This window comes from Hyaena hyaena, unplaced genomic scaffold, assembly GCF_003009895.1.
Source record: "Hyaena hyaena isolate Hyena2069 unplaced genomic scaffold, ASM300989v1 scaffold_1515, whole genome shotgun sequence".
Classification (NCBI taxonomy): Eukaryota; Metazoa; Chordata; class Mammalia; order Carnivora; family Hyaenidae; genus Hyaena; species Hyaena hyaena.
This window is the reverse complement of record NW_024082149.1, coordinates 213,079-235,137: the sequence shown is the minus strand read 5'-3', so window position 1 is coordinate 235,137 and position 22,059 is coordinate 213,079. Positions and strand designations below refer to the sequence as shown.

The 22,059-nt window shown below is 37.1% G+C and overlaps 1 protein-coding gene across 2 annotated transcripts in view; it reads right to left on the bottom strand.

The window, feature by feature from the left end:
- Positions 1–22,046, bottom strand: part of METTL25 (methyltransferase like 25) — a 100,134-nt gene extending 78,088 nt beyond the window's left edge. For both annotated transcript variants that reach the window (XM_039223992.1, XM_039223993.1), the window contains exons 1-3: positions 21,769–22,046; positions 1,314–1,478; positions 706–812 (exon numbers count right to left, since the gene is read on the bottom strand). In XM_039223992.1, the coding sequence (XP_039079923.1) occupies positions 706–812; positions 1,314–1,478; positions 21,769–22,033 (537 nt within the window). In that variant the 5' untranslated portion in view covers positions 22,034–22,046. The remainder of the gene's footprint in view (positions 1–705; positions 813–1,313; positions 1,479–21,768) is intronic.
- Between the last annotated feature and the right edge of the window lie 13 nt (positions 22,047–22,059).

Below are 22,059 nucleotides of genomic sequence, written 5' to 3'. Positions count from 1 at the left end.
AGAATATTATAAGGAATTATATGTCAGTAAATTGGGCAGTTTTAACCAGTAAAGCAATTGAATCAATAATCAAAAATTTCCCAACAAACAAGAGTCCAGGGAGAGATGGCTTTCCAGGGAAATTCTACTAAATATTTTAGGAAGAGTTAACACCTATTCTTTTGAAGCTGTTGCAAAAAAATATAAATGGAAGGAACACATCTTTTTTTTTTAATTTTTTTAATGTTTTATTTATTTCTGAGAGAGAGAAAGAGAGAGAGAGAGAGAGAGAGAGAGAGAGAGAGACAGCATGAGCAGGGGAGGGTCAGAGAGAGAAGGCAGAGAATCAGAAGCAGGCTCCAGGCTCTGAACTAGCTGTCAGCACAGAGCCCGACGCGGGGCTCAAACCCACGAACCGTGAGATCATGACCTGAGCTGAAGTCGGACGCTTAACTGACTGAGGCACCCAGGCGCCCCAACAAAGATAATTCAAAAGAGTGAAATTTATGGCAAAACATGAATAGTCCTATTTTATTTTTAGTATAAATTTGTTATAATCACACTGTATTGGGAAACGAGAACACATATTTAACGTGTCTGACATATGTAACTTCAGCTATTCTTTAAGGACATTTAAAGGCTAGACCGTGATAGCAGACAAAAAGATGTGAGTGATACAAAAAAGGCAATAATTTTAACACCTGAAATACAGATAAATTCTCTCACCTGCTTTATTCCACAGTAATCAGAAATACTGCTGATCAGCTCTGACATCACCTGAACTTCATGAGACTTTTTCAAATTCATAAACTCATCTGGTTTCACATTTTCATCTGAACGAGAGTAAAACAAAATTAAAATACTGCTGTCAAAGGAACAAAATGTAATGAAAAATCATCAGTTAATGTTCATATTTTCTGTAATTACATATGAAAATAATATATTCTATTGTTCTGCATGATAAATATTAGCTTAACTGCTATGAATCAAAATTTAAATTAAGAATATAAATAAGAAGAAGACCCATATAACATTATTAAAAATGTTCCTTGACACAATAAACAACTATAAAGGAAAAGACCAATAACTGATCTACAATGTAGGAAACAATGTGGAGATCTGCAACTAAATTATTCTGTATAAGAGAATTCATAAGAAAGATTGGCATAAGCCAATCTATCAGTACTCATGACAGAAGATCTGACAATAAATTAAGAACGCATTGGAAAAATACACAAGTATGAAGAGTCTATTGCTTCTAGTACTAAAAAAACATACATACATACATACATACATACATACATACATACATACACATGCACAAACACACCTACCAGTTCTCTGTTTTTGATTTCCTTGAAGGGCTGCAAGCAACTGTTCAAAGGGAGTACATATTCCCAAGTTTTGTACAGAATAGTATCTCACAGCCAAAGCAAAGGCTTCCACACTCACCAGCTTCTGGGAAGTTTCACAAAATATTTGGGGAAAATTGGTAATACCTAAAAAGATAAAATGAGGATAAAAAAAATGTTGGCAGTAATTAGATAATAGCTAACTTGAGTGAGATTAAAAAAATGAAAAACACTGGATTTTTATAACAAATTACAATGTTTTCATTTTGGTGTAAATTTTGACAGTATCTCTAATGACTCCATTATATTTATTATTTTGATTATTAGCTATTTGTAGCACCTGGTTTTCTTTTAATAGTGTTCAAAATTATATATTTAAACTCCAAATTAAAATTTGCCTCCCTTTTTTAGTTCCAAAAGCCAAAAAAAATCAAACATAAAAGTTTAAAATATTGCTAAACCGGGGCGCCTGAGTGGCTCAGTCGTTTAAGCATCCGACTTTGGCTTGGTTCATGATCTTGTGGTTTTGAGTTCAAGCCCCCAGTCAGGCTCTGTGCTGAAAGCTCAGAGCCTGGAGCCTGCTTCAGATTCTGTGTCTCTTTCTCTCTCTGCCCCTCCCCCACTCATGCTCTATCTCTGTCTCTCAAAAATAAATAAACGTTTAAAAAAATTAAAAAATAACATAAAATATTGCTAAACTCTAATGTAGTCTTTACATTTATAAACAGTCTTGGCTGACCTACAACTGTGAATTTTAAGGCAATCGGCCCTCACACACTACACTGTTATTCCCTGTTATTCTACACTGCATGTAGAACGATGGCAATGTCCCCAGTGTTATAAATGTGACTGTAAAATAGCCCTGCACCATTTGAAGCATGTAGAAATTGTGTGTGTGTGTTCAATGCACTAAGTTTTAAAACTACTCATGTTATATTCATGTGAAAACAGTTCATTTTCTTCCCCTGGTCAGTTTTAAACCAGACATTTTATAAGTTTATTATAGGAACTACTGATGATTTCCAAATGCTCACTCATTAAGAAGAGTATGGTTAACTGTCATACTGTTTGCAAACATCTGGTACCTCTCTCTGTGGGAGGATCATACGTCCTTTTGAACTCTTGCGTGGCCACATCTCACCAAAGCAAACTATGCCATTTTCAGACAGAAGTTTTAAGAGAATCCAAAAATTTACTGTGCTTTCTATTCCTAGAATTGTAATTACTGAAGCATGTGTCAAGATGGAACTTGAGTCTTTGCTTGACTATAACACAGACATCACTGCCATGAAACTACCATGGACTATGACATACAGAAGAGTAAACTTCATTCTTTTTAGTGACTGAGTTCTTAGGTTTATTACTGTAGCACGAGCCCGCCCATTCTAATGGATTCAAATATGAACACTGACAGATTTGCTTTTTATTTGTTCAATTTCATTTTTCTAGGGCCATTTTCAATACATTTAATTTATTTCGGAAACTTACAAAAAGGGCATTCCAATTTGTTTCTAGTGGTTCAAATAAACTCTTTGGATAGATTGGTCTAATGATGTTCATTCATTTAAAATTACTTTTAATAATTAAAAAACCCCCACACATCCAGTGTTTAAATGAAGTATTTAAAATGTTCACCTTATGAATTGCTTCTCAACCTTTCAGCTAAGATCAAGTGTAGTAAAATGTTCACCTTACAAAAGAATGGTTCAATCCAGGAAACAACTTTGGTTCTCCCAGAGAAATCAAACTATACACTACAAAGTCTATTCTAGCATAGCTGATCCTCCATAGTTACTTATAAAATTTATTTAAACACAAAGAATAATGATGCTCCTGGCAAAATTTCAAAGAAGAAAATTGATGAAGGCTTGCAGAATTCTAAATAAAAACTACATGTTTAAGATAGTATCTTTTTAAAGCTAATTAATACCTATTAAGTTGGTGGTAACGTTTACCATGTACTAAGAACAGAATTGGCAGAGACCTGTAACTTCCATTTCTGAATCAATAAGATAGAAATTTAAGCTATAAAATTACTATAGTGAATTCATTTAAGATATATTTTGTGTATTATAAAGTTCTTTGGATATTTTACAAACTGGATTTACTAACACAGCCAAAAGTAATAAAATCCACATCAAAATATTTAGGCATGATACAGAGGGGAAAACTCAGTCAACTATTAAGTGAGACTCTCAGGTTTAAGGGCAGTCTCAACATCCCTAAGTTCCAGGGCAGCAATTTCTTAGAGTGTGATAGAATAAGAGTATTCAATCTCAAAGTGCAGAGGGACTATTATAGCAGTCAGTTATTGGACAATGCTGCCAACAGAAAGAAATGTGATGTTTCTGTTGGAAAAGTAAATGTTCAAATCAACTTAACTATCCTACTGAAAATACTTGAAAAAAATCCCAATCCAACCTGATCTAAATGCTGTTAATTTGCTTTTAATTATAGGCCTCGAAGTAATTTCAGAAACTTGCAAATCTAATTACAAAACTGTTATCTTTAACAATGCTTGCATTAGAAAAAAAAGGATAGTGTTCTTTAGGGCTATACCAGTTTACTCAGGTAGCCTAGAATCTATGAAAAAAATCATTCTGAATTACAGAAATATTTCTAAAGATTCAAAGAAAGAGAGAGAGACATGTCATGTTCTTGTCTTTACTTCCCTCTCTGAGACTGTATGTAACAAATTACGTGGCAATGGTAATGGTGTATGTGGTTCTCACAGTGTTTCTCTAAGTACTTGTAGAACGAGTTTGGGTTTGGCAACTGGGAAAACAAAAACTACACTGCTACTCAACTAATATTTACTTAATTATTAATTAGTTCAATTTTTTTTTACACAGAGAAAACTTTGTTGTTAAATTTGTTGCCCAGTGTGCCAGTATACATTTTGGCTTGATTATTTTGTAAATATCTCCCCCTACTGGAAGTACCTGTTCTGTTTGATTGCATGTTTTGTCTTAACTTGCTCTTATTTTTTTGTACACTATAGATAACTAGTCCACAGAAATTTCTTATAATATAGATTAATTGGGCATGAGAGAGCAAGGAGAGCAAAGAGGTAGAGGAAAAGCTATTTTCTGTAAGTATGAGATCAGGGTATCTCTAAGAATCTTTGAAAAAAAAAGAGATCAATACAAGGAAAGGTAGAAAAGTCATATATACACCTTGGATGATAAAAATCAAGGTAGAGAAATGAATAATAACACCTCAAAACTAAAAATAGAAACACTTAATCAATATATTTACATTGTACATAGTTTACATATTTACATTTAATAAATAAAAATAAAGTTTCAGAAATAAACATCTGTTATTTTACTTGAATGCTATTTAGCACTTTAAGGAAGACAGAATACTATTAGTATTCACAATAACTCATCAATATTATAGCTACCATTTGTTGCACATATGCTATGTGCCAGGCACCGGGCTCAAGAGTTTACATTAATGGAATAGTCTTATGAGGTGATTGCATAATGGTCTTATCCCCATTTACAGAGTTTGAAACTGAAGCCTAGAGAGGCTACATTTTAGCCAGGTTTGCACAGACACCAAATGGCAAGGCACGAGAATCTTGCTCATAATTCTCACATTTGATTAGCATGTCACAGCAGTAAATTCAGTGGGCAACAAATGAAAATAGGAAAAACAGGAGTTAAAAACAGCTCGGCACATCTGCTGATCAGAATCAGGTCTGTCCAGAATTCCCTCTGGCAGAGATCCATACCATACATGGTAATATCTGAAGATATTCATATTCAGATATGAATGGTTCATATTCATTTTGTTTATGTTCTTAATTCTTTCACTTTACTTCCCTCAATACCTCCCTCTACTGGAAGTGATTTTAAGGTTTCAAAAAATTTAAAAAGTAATTTTTACACACAGAACAACTGATAAGTCTCTGAAAAGGAAATAGGTTTTCTAAAGAGATTTTGTTGTAGTATCTATTTCTAGCAACAAAGCAAGTGGACTGCTTCCTGCCTTGCATATACGCCAACACTCAGCTATAAAGCAACACCTTGTAAAGCAACAACATCTTGCACACAGCAGGCACTCAGTAAGTAGGGGATGAATGAATGAATGAATGAATGTAAGCAACACTTTAATACACTTACTACTGCAGCATCACCAGCTATACTAGAACAAATTCTAAGATTCTGTGGTGGTAGTGATCACTGAGGCCAGTGGGAGGACTTTAATAGCACTGCTGAGCCTGTTAGAATAAAATCTCATCTGAGCCTTAATGTCTATAATCATAAGGTGAGACAAGAGCAATTTAGAACATTTAGAATGTGATACAAGACATAATAGAATTATGTGCTAAATTTTGAGGTTTAGCTGTGTTACAGGAGTTAGGACAAAGGTCACTATTGCTATCACAGGGCCTAGAACTGTCCCATGGCCCAGAATGTCAAGAAAAAATCAACACTGCCCTCTTAATAATAATCTTCAAAGGACATGGAAATGTTTTATATTCATTTGTACATGAATATACTACAGATGCCTCCAATTCAAATCTAAACTGAACATTCTTACGCTCTCCAAACCTTTTCTTTCTCCTATTTCCTGTCTTGTTTAATAATGTCCTTGCTCACTCAGTGCTGAAGTTTTTCCATCATCTTAAATGCTCCCTGTGCCCTTAATCCACATACCCAGCTACTCATCAATCTTAATGTAAAAATGTCTTTCATTGTGAAATGAACCATCCCAACCCATCCCCCGCTATCACCACCAGGGTTCAAATGCTATTTCTCCCATCAGTGCTACTACAATAGGTGGGAGATTCACAGGTGATTTTTTTTTCTTATTGAAAAATCTTTCATAAGCATCATAAGTGCTCAAAAGTGTTGGCTCAGTTGAAATGAACATGTTTTCTAAAACAGAAATTTACTTCTATTAAATGCAAATGTAATTACATATTGTAAAGCTGTAACTCCCACAACAGACTTAGGCTTTAATCTCTTACACTTGTTTTAGTAGACTTCAAGCAAAAGTAAAATCCATCTTGCTGAACTGTGAAAATTATAGATGGGATGTTTTAAATTTTATGAATGTTTGAATATTTCCATAATCCTATCATTTATGTAAGGAAGAAAATAAAATATACATTGTTGTTCTTAAAAAATTACTTTATATCATCCAATTATATCCAGGAAATTTCTGCCTATGCTACTTCAGGGCAATTTCTGGTTGCATATGAATTGAAACAATACATCATTTCAACATGTAAATCATTATGTAAACCATGCTCTTAGAAAGAATAAGGTAAAATTAACAAAGAATTGACATTCATGTTCTCACTGTGCCAATATTAACATCATACTAAATGTTTAAAATACATGTAAGCATTTCAAAAGTATTTTCACACTTAACTAGTTATTTGTAACAATAAAATTAAATATAAAAAATAGGAAAAACTAACTACGTATTTTAACTGTAACTGACCATTTTCATAGTTTAATTTGAAGGCAAATAAAAATATCATACAAAGATACAGCAATTTAGAAACTGATTTGGTAAATTAAAAAAAAAAAATACCCTGATAAAAGGATCAACAATTCCAAGGTATTTTCTGTGTGCAAGGTAATGACTGAACCTCAATAAATCTAATTTGAGATTCAGTTATGGGACATGTGTCAGCATTTACAAAGCATTTGGACAACAAATGATCAATGAGGATTCCAGGGGCACAGAAATCCCCAGTGGGAATTCTGAGATGCCATATAGGATGTGCTTACTCAGGCCTCTGCACTTGTTTTTAACTCTGTGTCCTCTTAGATATTACTTGCTATGTCAGATGGTGGTAAATGCTGTGAAATAATAAATAAATAAAAGATCAGAGAGGGTAAGGGTTGAATGTCGTTGCAGTTTTAAACAGAATTATCAGAAAAATTTTCACTGAAATGGTGACATTTGAGCATAGACCTAAAAGACACAGATTTTTATTCATTACTGATTCCTCAGAACCTAGAATAATGCTTGGTACTCACATAGGTATTCGATGAGTAAATGAATGAGCAAGAACTAGGTTTAAATTCTGTTTATCAAACTGTCTATCCCTGTGTGTCCATGAGTAATTTATTTATCTTCTCTAAGATTCGATTTATCTATAAAATGGGAGGAAAATACATATTTTATAATGCTGTTAAAGAATACACACAGACATATATGCATACAAATACACATGAATATGTACACAAGTATTTAATGTTAAGTATTTACACACTGATGTGCACACATCCATGTATACACACACATACATAGCATCTCAATACAGAGTCTAATGACCTCCATCATTAGAATGAAGGCACAACTTGGGACAAGTGAGCTGCAACTTGAGACACAACATAGGAGTCCAAGAGCCAACCCAGGGTTCCACATTCTAGGCAGGATGACAGCAAGAATTACTCAATGTTGGGACCCCAGTGGTTAGCACCAGGCACTACAATTGTACTATCAGTTTTAAAGTATTGGAGAGAATTCTAATACTGATATACTAATACTAATATAACAATACTAATAATATTTCTCACCAAATTTAATGTGAAATTTGGTTACAAGCTTGACTATGCCTTACAGACCTTACAGACCTCATGTAGAGTTTCAAGTTTATTATGTTTTAATTTTCTATTACCAAAATTCTATTTTCAAAAAATAACCAAAACCAAAAGATAGATTACTAGAAATCCAACAACTTAAAGCTACATTTAAAATCAGAAGTATTCAAAAGTAAATAAATAAATATTTGTAAATATTTTCTAAGAATAAATTTTAAAAATAAATCCAATATGATTTTATTGCCCAAATACAACATTAATTCCAGATTGTAAAAGTTTAAAAATTGGTGTTATAATTGTACAAGATACTTAAATATTGACCAATAAGTGCTTTGAAATCAATCTCTGTTCACTTGTTCCTACCACAGACATCTCATTTCCTATTCGACTGTCATTTCTTAACACCGCTTCAGTCTCTACCACCCACAGTGCCTCAACAAGTTAGTATCTTAGTAACTAACAGTACCATTGATCTCTTACTGAGAAGACCAATATTTCTTTTCTACTCATTGACTTGGACCTAGGTTTCCACGCTTTCAAAAATAAAGAAGGCTTTCCAGTTTGTTTATTATTTGAGGCAGGACACACAAAGAACTTTGTCCCAGGTACACTGTAATTATAAGCATAATTAATAACTAAGAGGACATTTTAAAAGACTAAAATTAAGTCATACCTCTCTCTTAAAATTGTACTTTTTTTCCATTATGCATTTCATTAACTTCAGTAAACTGATTCTAAAAATGTGAAGTGGTAGATAAATGGTTGAGCAGCAATGAATGTGAAAACTTAAATATCTCTTTTTGGATGACCTTAAATACAATATATCTAAAACCAAATGCATTATTTGAATTACCTTTGATTCTTTTAATTATCTTTGATTCCTCCAGTTCCCTAAACCCATCTAAATATCAATCAGCAAGAACTACCAATTTTCTCTGTACATATTCTTTTAAAACTATCACTTCCTTTGCATTTCCATTGCCTCATTTTGTCCCAAGCCCATCCCTCAGTTCTAGACTATCACAAAGGTGATTGTGGCCATTGAAGAATGATTCCAAACAGTTTAGCAGTCTAGTCTCCAGAAGCTGGCTGCAATATTTTTTCTGACTTTATTCTTAACTATTTAAAAATTTATAAATGTTCTGCTCTCTTTTCCTGTCTCCAAACGTGTTTTATAGTTTTCCATATTTACCCTTTGGCTTACACTGCTCTACCTACTGGAATGCCCCTATACTCTATCTGTAGCTATATAAATTTAACACATAGACAATGAGAACCTACTCTGTGGTGCTCACTGTATGTTAGAGACTAGAACTCATATACTGGTAAGGTCGAAAAAAGCAAGTCATTCTAACACAACAAGCTAAGTGCACTAATAAGTGTAGAAATAAAATAATATACAAATAATTAGTTTTGTTATTAATGTAGTATAATTTGATTTCGGCTTTGAAAAAAGATGAGAAATGGATAGTTACTAAATATTTGAGGTGGGGCAAAGAAGATTGCATGAACAAAATGAGGGAGGGGAAAAATACGTGGCACATTAAGGGAACAAGGCAGCAGATGTATAAGGTATATGGATAGAGAGACATATACCCTGCAAGAGAAGTACTAATAATACTATACCACTCCTTTCTGCCCCCTCCCTTCATCTTTGGTTGAAAACATATCTTAAAACTGAGAACTAAAAAAAGAAAAACAAACCAAAAACCTGAGAACTGACATCAAATTCTTTCAGCCATTTTCATAATTAAAGTTGATCTGGAGTCAGATCATGTAGGAAGTTCAAACATTTATTAACTTGGATGACCCAGTAATGACAGGGCATATGTCTTCCATCTCAAGACTCAGGTTGACTCACGCCCTCAACATGATCAAGGATTTAACAGCAGGGACTAATAAGGTCTGGAGATAAAAATTTTAAATCATTACATTCCCTAGGATTTGAGAACTAAAAGCCACCCTAGATAACTTTTAGTCAAGTGATCCATAACTACTTTTGGTTGTCTGGAAACAAACTCCTAAATTCACTTTCAGGGGTATAAGAAAACTGACTGAAGGGCACAAACCAAGAGTCATAATCTCCAGTACTTTGGGGGTCCAGGGAAATTATTTCAGATGGTGAAGCTTGCTAGGGGATGAAGCTAACACTTGAAGATATAAAGGGAGCATTTTTGCCACACAGAGATGTGCAACAAAATAGCCAGATCTGATGTTTTTTTTTTTTCCAAGAGAAACTACAATTCCAGATTTATGTGTGTTTGTGTGCATAAGTTGTATGTTAAATATACCATTCTGAAATGTTGGTCATGTAAGACATTTTGATAAGCCACATGAGACTAGAGGTAGCTATTTTCCACCTTAGCCACTGAGGAACACCCCAGGCAGTTATTTTTTAGATGAGAAAACTAAGGCCTATAGTTAAATGTCTGTTCAAGACACATAGCTAATCAGACCTAGAGATAGATTATCCAGGTCTTCTGACTGAGTCCAATTTACCTCTAAGGAGAGTAGAATATAGTGAATATTAATAATATTTATTAAATGCCCACTCACATGATAGGTTTTAACATATATCTTAATTACTTTTAAACAGGCAGGAACTATGATTCTCATTTTCCAATGGGAACACTAAGGCTCAAAAGCTGAACCAACTTGCACAAAATTATACAGCGCAGCAGTAAAGTACCAGAGCCAGGATTCAAAACTAAAAGTGATGACCACAAAACTCATATTCTTTCCATGCTACCTCCTATTTGCTTATATTAACAGTGAGGTTCCAGCTGAAGAGGAGACAGGTGATAAGGCCAGAAGGTGAAGGGCTTTATTTTGCAGGAAATGTAGACCTACTGATGGCTTTCAAGCAGACGAAGGACAGAACCAGAAGTATGATTCTGGAAGATAACTGGAGAGCAGTATGAATAGAAAGGCAACTGAAATATAAAGTCTGAAGGCAAGAATAACAGCTCAAAGTTATTGCTAAAATTCTGCCACAAGACTTAAAAAGGAGGAAACTAATTATTTGTTACAGCAATGGGAAGGAGCAGATGCAAGAGAAATTGAGGGAGAAGAGTTGACAGATTGTGAGCGTGAGTAAGAGGAAGAATGTTAATGCCATTTGTAGAGAAGCCCTTTAACCACTGAAGTGATGAGGTTATAAAACAAAAATAAAGGAAGATTCTAGCAGTTATAAAGCCATGTAGGCAATCAGAGTTTGGGTTATGTGTGTGTGTGTTTTGCAAACCAGGCAAAGAATCTAAATCATGATAGACCATAAAGATAGGCTACCATTAACTGCAAGCTTTCAGTGAAAGGTTAATGATTTGACAAAATGTATATAAACAACATAAAATGAATATCCAAACATATAGGAAGCATTCAAATTTATTCTGACCAGTTAAAGATAAGCATAATTTAAATGGAATGAGGGGAAAAAGGGGTGAAATGTAATGAGGAGAAAAATCTTCATGAACTTTCTTGTACTGAGCATCTTAATTATGGAAAGATACAGGGCCAAGAGGGGCAAAAATTGGGGAGGATATATTAAAAACCAGAATATAAATTCAAGTTCTAAATGGTCTCATCTAGAAGGAACAATGTGAAAGCACTTTCTATATATCAGGAAAGAAAAGTACGATGACAAATTACCCTGGGTTCCCAGATTTGCTTGCTTTGTTGCTCTCCTTTAATTATAATTAAGTAGCAACCCAGGCAGAGGGCTGACACTTGCCACTACCTTGTAGTGTCATATTATTTCCACACTTGAGGTCTCCTAAAAAGATCCAGAAAAACTGAAAAAGGAAAAACACAGTTCAGAGAAATACATAAGGAAAGTGAATGAATAAAAGTTGAACACAGCAGAGTAAAACAGATGACACTAATTATTTTTGTTTTCTCATTTTCTATTTCAAACACATTTTCTGGCTTCATGTGTTTTGAATTAAACATGAACACAATGTCAATATACCACAATCACCACCACCACCACCACCACCACTAAAAACTACTTAGGATGGCCAAGAAGGAATGTAATCTATTAAGATGCAATAAAAATATTTTAAGAGAAAGCTCCACAAAATAATAACCTATCATAGGCATACACTTTCTGCGTTGGTCAATTAAAATGACAGTAAATTAATGACACAGATGCTCGCCAAATGGAACCAATTCTCAGCATCCAATCCTGGTAAGGACTGTTTGAGTGACAATAATAAGAAACAGGAGAAGCAGCATATGGCCTCAAGAAGCTGGAAGTGGAGAGTCAAGAGAGGCCCTAGAGGCTTACTCAGGCAGGGTCTTAGAACAGCCCTGGGCTTTGGCAGTCACTAAGGACAGCTTTGCACGTATAGACACCAGATTTCCTGGGAGCTGAATAGGTTTTCCCCAACAGATTCTAAACAAAGTTATAAGAAATGAAAATATAAATTGATTAATACACATTGATAAATATATTTATAATAATAACCCATATCATTCATTTGCTAGGACACAGTCTTAATTTTAAAATTATCATTAGAACAAATAAAGACATACATTCTTAAAGAAAATTTTAATCAAGCTTGATAATTGGTTGAGCTTTCCCTGTAACCTAGATCTATTTCTACTTCATAAAATATTTTGGTTACCCTAACTCAGAATATCATTTCCTTCTTGTTTTTTGGGAAGAATTTTCTAGACTTCATGAAAACCAACAAATTTTTGAAGACCAAGAGATGATTCATTTGCAAATGTTACACATGTATACATTTAGTCATTACTTCCCAGTGACACAGCCTAGTTCGCTTGAACGGGGTATAACAAAATCTTATCTCTTGAGATGAGATATAGGAAACCCCTTTGTCCTGAGTCAGCAAAGTATTTGAAAGCGAGTGCTTTTTCCTGCAGATGGTTAACCTTACCTATACAAGTAATGACTTTTAGAAATTTTAACCTGATGTGATGCTGTCCTGATTTTACCTTCAAATTCTCAGTGTATCTTATTGTAATTTGCAATGTATTGAATGAAGCGCAACATTTTCACAAAGGGGAAAAATAGTTACTGACTCCTATCTCCTCGAATTAAGATGCTTGGACCAAGTCATACATAAAAACAAAATTAACAAACATAATATAGACAGAGATCACACCAGAAATAAAAGATGTATAGTTCAGTACCACATTTGAAGGGGTACCTTCAGTAACACTCATTGTAGTGTTATAATGCATATATATATATGTATATATATGCTTCACTTCAGTCTTTAAGAATAATTTACTTCACTCATCTATATGCCAGAAACTGCTCAAGGTGCTGAGTAGAACAGTGAAAAAAGCAAACACTATACTTAGTTTGTATATAGTTAGTAATGTAGGTGCAACTACAGACAAGCCAGTGGACAATGACAATAGTCTGACATTTGTTAATATGGCAGAGAATACAGTTGTTATATGGAACATTCACATATCCAGAAGTTCCTGACAATGTATTTCTTCTAAAGAAAGACTTAACTATACCATCACCACTATACAGTTTCATCACCACGACCATCATCATCAATTAGCCACAATTTATTGTACCCATGCTATATTTCCAGTTCTGTGTTAGGTACTATATCATCTTTAATCTTTACTACAACTCTGCAAAACAGATAAAATTTTACTTCTGCGAAAGATAAAAGAGCTGTGACAGACAGATGTCAGCTCATAAGTGCCTGGCACTAACGTACAAGTCACAGTCTCCACTACTGAATAGAAGTGACAGAGTACACCAATATCAGACAAGATCTTTGACCATGACAATTCCATACTCATGTCTGAGCACAGACAAAATCAAGAGCATCATGCAAACATGAAAATTTCTATGCACATGGTAAGAAATGAGGCCTCATGCCAACAGGCAGCACCAAGTAGCCACCAGTGTGAGGCAGACAACATGGAGGCAAATCCACTGGCTTCAATCAAGCCTTCAGCAACTACGGCCCAGCTGACATCTTGGCTGTAACCCCATGCAACCCCGAACCAGATCTACTCAATTAATCTGCTCCTAGAAGTCCTGGATGGGAGAAACTGTGTGAGATTGTGTAGTTTTAAGTCACTTGCTTTGCAGCAATATATGACATTAATGTAATTGTGTCAATATGTATGTACTTTTCCAGTTAAAAAAAATTATGAGGTAGGTCATATAATTAAATATTCATTAATGCTATATCTTCCCTTAATTTTTAGAGATTATTCTTAGAGTATATTTTCATCTAGTTTTTTTAATATATTTATAATAGCTGCTTAAATTCAACACCTGAGTTCAACAAGGATCAGCTCCTATTAAGTCATTCTTTTTCCCCTGGGTCACACTTTTCTTTAATTCTGTGAACATAGCTACTTAAATCCAGCATCAGTGCTCACTTGGAATCCGCTAAGTATGAATCACACTTTCCTGTTTCTTTGCACATCTAGTGGTTTGGGTTAAAAAGAAGAATTGCAGATAATTTGCTGTAGTGAATCTATTTTGTTTTTCTAAAGGTTTTGTTATGGTTGAAATTAACTTGTCTGAACTCCAACTGGGAAATCTATCTCCCTTCAGCATGAAGCAGCTGATGTCTCTGCTCAATTGCTGATTTATGAGCCTGCTCCCTGAGGGTACTCCTGAACTGGTGCAGTTTTGCAGTCAGACAAAGATTTGGGTAGATTTCACAGATTGTGGGTTCACCCCATCTATAGTTACCTTTGTTTCCAGGGCTCCCCTGCCTAAATTTCCACTTGTGCTACTAGCCCTGAGTTCTGCCTTTAGAATTAATGAATTCAATCAGGCTCCAGATCTTTGCCATCCAAGCTGTGTGTACTCCGGGGAACACACTCCCTCAAAGGTGCAGTAAATTTGCAAATCCTGTCAGAAGCTCTCTTTCAAAAGTTTACCACCCTCTAGTTTTGCCAGTAATTTTGCTGGACTCTGCCTGCGACCTCTAAACTTAGAAGTCATCTAGGGATTTTGGCAGAGCTTGGAGCTTAGATCTCGGCCCGTTCTATCCTGCTTCCAGAATATACCCCTTAAATTTCTATCTGCTTTGTTCTCTGAACTTTGTCATCACACCTTGATCTGGTAAGGACGCAGCTTTCCACTGCCAGATCTAGGGGGGCTTGAAGCACAAAAGAAAGCCATGAACTCCCAGTTCCTACCCAATCAGTAGAAACCTTCTAGAGTAAGTCTTCTCAACTACCTTCCATCATTTTCCCAAAACTTCCAGTAGTTGTTTTTTCATAATCTGGCCACTGTTTATCATTGTTATTGCTATAGAAACTATCTGATCTCTTCAAGTTGCCATTACCTGAGGTTATTTTATTAGCCTCCTATCTTGTCTTTTGCTTCTGTTGTGCCCAAATTGTGAGTCCCCTGAGACCCTTAAGGAGCCATCACCAATGCAAGTACATAAGGGTCTTTATTACAAGCTTGAACTCACCCATCTACCGGCGCAGCGGCAGCAAGAAGCCTCGAACAATGGCGAGCAGGGTTTTTATGGGGTAAGGGACAGGGGTGTTACAGTGCACACGTTGTACTCACATAAGCACCAATCATAATTGTACAACACCCATGGTTATAGTTTTGACCATTCAGTATCCGTGAGGCGTCCGTTACTTTTGGCGGGACCCAATCATGACCTTTGAGAATCCTTTGAAAATGACCAATTATAAGGTGAGCTCAAAGGGCCTACGTGGGGTTTAGGCAAGCGGTGAGTGATTGGCTAGTTTGTACAGAGTAACTACCTGCAGTTCCCAGCCCTGACTCAGACCACAGGAATGTTACACATTTCTTTTGATTGGCTAATCCAAGGGTGGTCCTGAGGGTGGCTTCAGCTGAAGCTTTTCCTGGAACTGGGCTACGTGCAGCCCGAGGTTGCTCTTAATGGAGGACTTAATTTCAGGCTCTTCACTTCCATCCTCCCCTTCTCATAGCCTCTTCTCCACACAGATGCCAGTTATCCCTTTGAAACATAAATCACGTATCACAACCCCCACAAAATCTTTTTTATTTTTAAAGAGAGAGCATGCAAACAGGGCAGGAGAGAGAGAAAGAATCTTAAGCAGATTCCGTGCTTGGCGAGGACCCCTGTGTGCGCTCCATCCCATAGCCCCGGGATGAGGACACAAGCAGTATGGCCTACAAAGTCCTATATAAAGTTACCCCAGGCCACTTCTAGAATCTTATCTTTTACCAGTCTCACCTGGACCATTCTTCTGTGCTTTCAACACACCCAGCATACTCCAGCTAGTACCTGTTCCTCACATGGCCTAAAACTCTCTTCCTCCATTTAGCTGCATGATGGGCTTCTCCAAGTTTCTGTTCAAATTTTATCTTGCTAGAGGAGACTTCCCTAATCACCCAATCTAAAATAGCATTTCTCTCCACCACACCATCCACCATCTTCACTTCCCCTTCCATGCTTTGCTTTTCCTTGTTGCATTGACTGCCACTTGATCTCTCTTATTTATGTTTATATATATATATATATATATACACACACACACCATACATACACTGGGCTTACTATGTATCTACCATCACTTAAACATCAGCTCCATGTGGCAGGAGTTTTGCTGCATTCAATATCATAACTGTAGGGCCTAGAAAAAAAACCTAGTAGGTAGAAGGTACTCAACAAACATTAGTCAAATAAATGAGTGGGTTAACTGCCAATTTTTGTTAGGCATTATTGTATTAACTCATGTTACATTCATAGTACCCCATCAAATAGGCACTATAATTATCCTTATTATAGCTAAGGAATCAAAGTACAAAGAGTTGAAGTCCAAGTTAACAAAAGTAATAAGTGGAGGCAGTCCTGTCTGCAAAGCCCATTGCACTAGTCTACTCTGGCTGTCCTAACAAAATATAACAGACTGGGTGGCTTAAACAACAGAAATTTATTTTCTCATAGTTTTAGAAGCTGGAGGACGGAGGTGATGGCAGAGTTCGTTCCTGGGGAAACTTCTTTCCTTGGCTTTGCAGATGGGTGCATTCTGTGTCCTCATACAATTTTTCTGTGTGTGTGCCCTCCTGACGTCTCTTCCTCTTCCTGTGGGATTAAGGGCTCCACCCTTACTGACCTCATTTAATCTTAATTGCCTCCTTTTTTTTTTATTTTATTATTATTTTATTTTATTTTATTTTTTTTACAAATAGTTTATTGTCAAATTAGTTTCCACATAACACTCAGTGCTCATCCCCACAAGTGTCCTCCTCCATGCCCATCCCCCCCTTCCCCCTTAATTGCCTCCTAAAAGGCCCAATCTTCAAATATAGTCACAATGGGGGGTTAGGATGCTAACATATGAATCCATAACACTTGTAATTTATGTACATAAAATATAGTTATTTTCAATATCTTTCCTTTTTATTTTAGAGAATTAAAATTTTCTTCTCTATGTTTTTTTTTTTTTTCGATGGACAGAGAAGAAACTTTCAGGACTCTGACCAGGCCATAACATCACCTAGTAAGAGAAATCTACTAAAATAGCTACCCTGAGGATCTTCAGAAACAACTTGAGTCTCATAAAACACCAAATGATTGGGCCAAACATCTGCTGGTGTACTTTTACACACTGTGCACTAATTCAGTGAAGCTATGGGAATTGTGTTTATTTGTAACTCCTCATAAGAAATTAGCAGAAAACCCACTTTATGTGAGTCCCTGATGGAAATCCATTCCAGTCTCCTTGGTGCTCCTTAAACACACCATGCATGCTCTCACATCAGGGCCTTTGCACTTCTTGTTCTGTCTGGAATGCTTTACCTCCAGATAGCTTCATGACTCATTTTTCTCCTTTCTAGGTTTCTTTTCCAGGGATATCTACATGAATTCTTGCTGGAACAACCAATTTAAAATTGCAAAGAAACTTTTCTCTTGTACTTCCTCTATCTGTTCCTTCCTTCTGTGGCATTAAAAACTGTCTCTCTCCTCCCTCTACAATGCAAGCAAGATGAAGGCAGGGGTTGTTGTTTATTTTATTTGCTATTTCCCTCCCTCCTAGAAAAGTGTGCCGCACAGTAGACACTAAGTGTTTGCTGAGAGTATGAACAAACTTCCCCAAGGTTACAGAGATAGTAAGTGGTAGAACTCAAATTTGAATCACATCTGATACAGAAATCTAAAAATTTAACTGCTAATTTATACTGTGCTGGGAGCCGCACCGGCCTCGCTGGATGGCAGTCACAGCAAGGAAATGGCAGTGTTTGCACAGCTCCTGCCGTGAGAAATGAAAACTGGTATCTCTTTCTGCTACTACTGACTCATGTTGGAAATGAGCCTGCTGGTATTGACCAGGCCTCACAATATTCCAGATCAGGCCAATATTCCGAACACAGATACCTCATAAGGAAAAGCATATTCCTGTCTTTACAAAAGAGATTTTAGATGAAAGCTCTGTGGATGATTGTCAAAAGCCTCTTCCTATGGGCCTTGCAGATCATGGACAATTGAGCCTGGCCCCAAGACAAAGAGCCTAGTTTAGAGTTAAGGAACAAATGGGGGCGGAACTTAAGTTAACACTTACACCTTCTTCTAACTGGTGATGTATGGCAGTCCCTTCCCTAAGGCCTACCTTCTGCAAACACCCTCCCTTACAGGTGGCTGGGATGAGGATAGATAAGAGTAGTTAAAACATAACTCAAAAGCAAAAGGCTAACACATTTAGGGCCCCCATGGTGTTCACACATTCAGCATCAAATAGGTTTCCACAAACAAACCAGTTCAAAAACATTCATCCTCTTGAGACCCAGACATAATGACTCCTAGCCTATCTATATACAACTTAACCTATATAAGCTATCCTGTTTTTCACTAAGAGCACCCTGTTATTTCTTTAGTTGTAAAATTCACTCAACCTCACTATGACTGGGGTAATTCTGCAAGAATATCAAAAACTTGTTATCACAAAAAGCTTCCCAATGTAAAAATTCCTTTTTCTGATCTCATGTTGTTGTTGAATCTTTAAATAAAGACACCAAAACCGACAGGACAGAGATGCCGGCCTGGTGATCAGAAAGAAGCTTGGGGCTCTTTCACTCTTTCTCTCGCCGACAAACACCACCCACACCTCACATAGTGAAAAAGAGAATGCCCATCTTTTATCTTTGTATGAACAAAAGTTAATATCCCTTACAAGCATGAATTATAAAAATTCATTCTTTTTAATAGAGCTGACAATTTGCACAAGTAAATATTTTGTATAAAAGTATGCAGGGCCAGGTACTTCCCAAAAGTGAACATTCTAGTCTAGACTCCTCTGTTGTTGGATAAATTAAAAGTTGGTTGTAAGGTTTTCCCCAAAGATGGTAGTATGTTATTCCTAGCCCAAGAGAATGAGCAAGTGGTGTCACTCATTCATTCATTCATTCACTTGCCAAATAATTATTAACCACTTTAGTGACTGGGCACTGTAGTAGGGATACAGCAGTTAACAAAACAATTCTTACATTCTTAAAGGGGAAAACAACAAAAACAAAACAAAAAATAAGGAATGTAGTCATGTCATAAAAATGTTGCCTTTGGTAATAAATAGCCTTTGTAATTCACTCTTACAAAAATCAGAGTAAACTTTTATCACAGTGAAGACCTCAGATCACCCAGGTCTGAATCTCCATTGCTGCGACCCTGATAAACTACTTCAAGTAGCAATTTCACAAAGAAGGGAAAACAGAATCCATCTTGTAGGCCTGATATAAATGTTAAAAGAGATAATATTCAAAAAAACACTTAACACAATGTAAATAATAAATATCAAATATCTTATTATTATTATTAGTATTAGTATATGCAAACAATCTAATTCTTCAATTGTGTGAAAACCTAAATGAAAGTCTTGGGCTTCATATTTAATTGCCGTTTCTTTTCTCTTTTGGGAAGCTACCATTCGTCATTCATTCATTCATTCATTCAACAAACGTACACTGAGCGTTTAAGGCATGTTACTAGGTGAGTACTGGGTATTATGCGAGCAAACTGAAGAGATGAGTAAGTTTTCAACAATAAACAGTAAGTTTAAAGAAACCAGTATTTACCAAGTCCTATTACAGGAGGACCCTCTAGTGGTACTCTGTATTTCGGAGAACACCCAGTTGAATAAAGTTCACTAATACGGGTGAGGTTGGGAAAGCGTAGTAGCCAAACAGAAGAAATTCCAGAAGGCTGATGGTGTCCTGTCATCACTAAACTTCTAAAATGTACTCACCTTAGTAGAATCTAGGTTTCTAGAAGGCAAGAAACCCCAGAGCCTACAAAAATTCATGGCACATAGTAGATACTTTAAAAACAATTTTCAGTGAGCAAATCAGAGAACTCTAGATGCTGGCGAGGATGTGGAGAAACGGGCACCCTCCTGCACTGTTGGTGGGAATGTAAACTGGTACAGCCCCTCTGGAAAACAGTGTGGAGGTTCCTCAGGAAACTAACAATAGAACTCCCTTATGACCCAGCAATAGCACTGCTAGGAATTTACCCAAGGGATACAGAAATGCTGAGGCATAGGAGCACATGTACCCCAATGTTCATAGCAGCACTCTCCACAATAGCTAAAACATGGAAAGAGCCTAAGTGTCCATCAACAGATGAATGGATCAAGAAGATGTGGTTTATCTATACCATGGAATACTACATGGCAATGAGAAACAATGAAATCTGGCCATGTGTAGCAACATGGATGGACCTTGAGGGTGTTATGCTGAGTGAAATAAGTCAGGCAGAGAAGGACAAATATCATATGTTTGCACGTATAGGAGGATTAGGAGGAACTTGACGGAGGAACAAGGGAGAGAAGAAGGGGGGAAATGGTGGGGGAAAGGGAGAGAGGCAAACCATGAGAGACTCTTGAATGCTGACAAAAACTGAGGACTGATGGATGTGGGGGGGAGGGGGGATGAGCACGGAGGAGGGCACCTGTGGGGAAGAGCACTGGGTGTTATGTGGAAACTAATTTGACAATAAAGTATGTGTAAAAAAAAAAAAAAACAATTTTTAAGTGAAGTGGTACATATTCCGAGTCTTCACTACTATCATCCGATTCGATGTTACAATCACCCTTCTTGTACTACAGAAATGGCATTCTAACTGCTCTCTCAGCTTACGCTCCATTCTCCTGTTCTTCAGATAATTATTAAAATTATCTTTTTCAAATATAACTTACAAGTCCCCAAATTGACCAAATGGTTCCAAAGGTTTCCCATCACACTTAAAATCCAGGATCTTTCTAAGGACGGGAGATCCCTGCGTGATTCGGCCCCTGCCTACCTCCCTGACCACACCTGCCATTTCTCTATGCCTGGCTCTAGCCACTCAGGCTTTTCTCCAGAACTTCAACCAGTCCCGCACTTGTGTGCCTCTCGGAATCCTGCAGTTCCTGAAATCCTTTCCTGTGACCCACTGCAGGCTGGCGCCTTCTCCTACCTCTTACCACCTAAATTAAAGCAGTCTCCTCACACAATCGCTATCACATGTTTTTATTTTTTTTCTTGGCCATTATCATTATTTGAAATTATCTTGATGTACTTCATTAAGGGTCGATTTATCTTCGGCCCTTTCCACGCGGAAACTAAAAGCACTGTTCGCCTCGTTTCCCTCCATTCAAAAAATTGTTTAATTACTCAAAGAAGGGCTCAGGCACGATTTCCTGTCTCTTTAAATTGGGAAATAAACACGCACCGAAGGGCGACAGAGATAACCCGGAAGTGCGTACCTGGCCCACCCCGCCACGAACCTGACCCCACTTCCGCTGCCCAGAGCGCGTGCCTTTGCCCGCCCCTCCGTACACCTGTTTCCGCTCTCCTTCCGCTAGGGAGACACTCCGGAGGGCCGGACTGTCTCTCGGCTCCCAGCTCGCCCCGCCCACCTGCCATTCACCTGATCCCATCTCGGCTTCCGCCAGGGGGCGCGCTTCGGGGGGCCGAGCTTCCGCTTCTGTCTCCGCCGCTGACCTCCTCAACACCCCCAGCACGGTCTCCGGGGGCAAGTCGACCAGTTGCTTCCACACGGACTCAGTGTAGAAGTCTACAGTATGTGCATTGGAAATGGACAGGGCTTGTCTCAGGAACTGCAGCAGCCCCTGCAGCTTCGCACGCAACGTGGACAGGTCCTGGGTCACTGGGAGCGGAAAAGAAGTCGCCATGACGCTCACCCGCCCGGGCTGTAGGT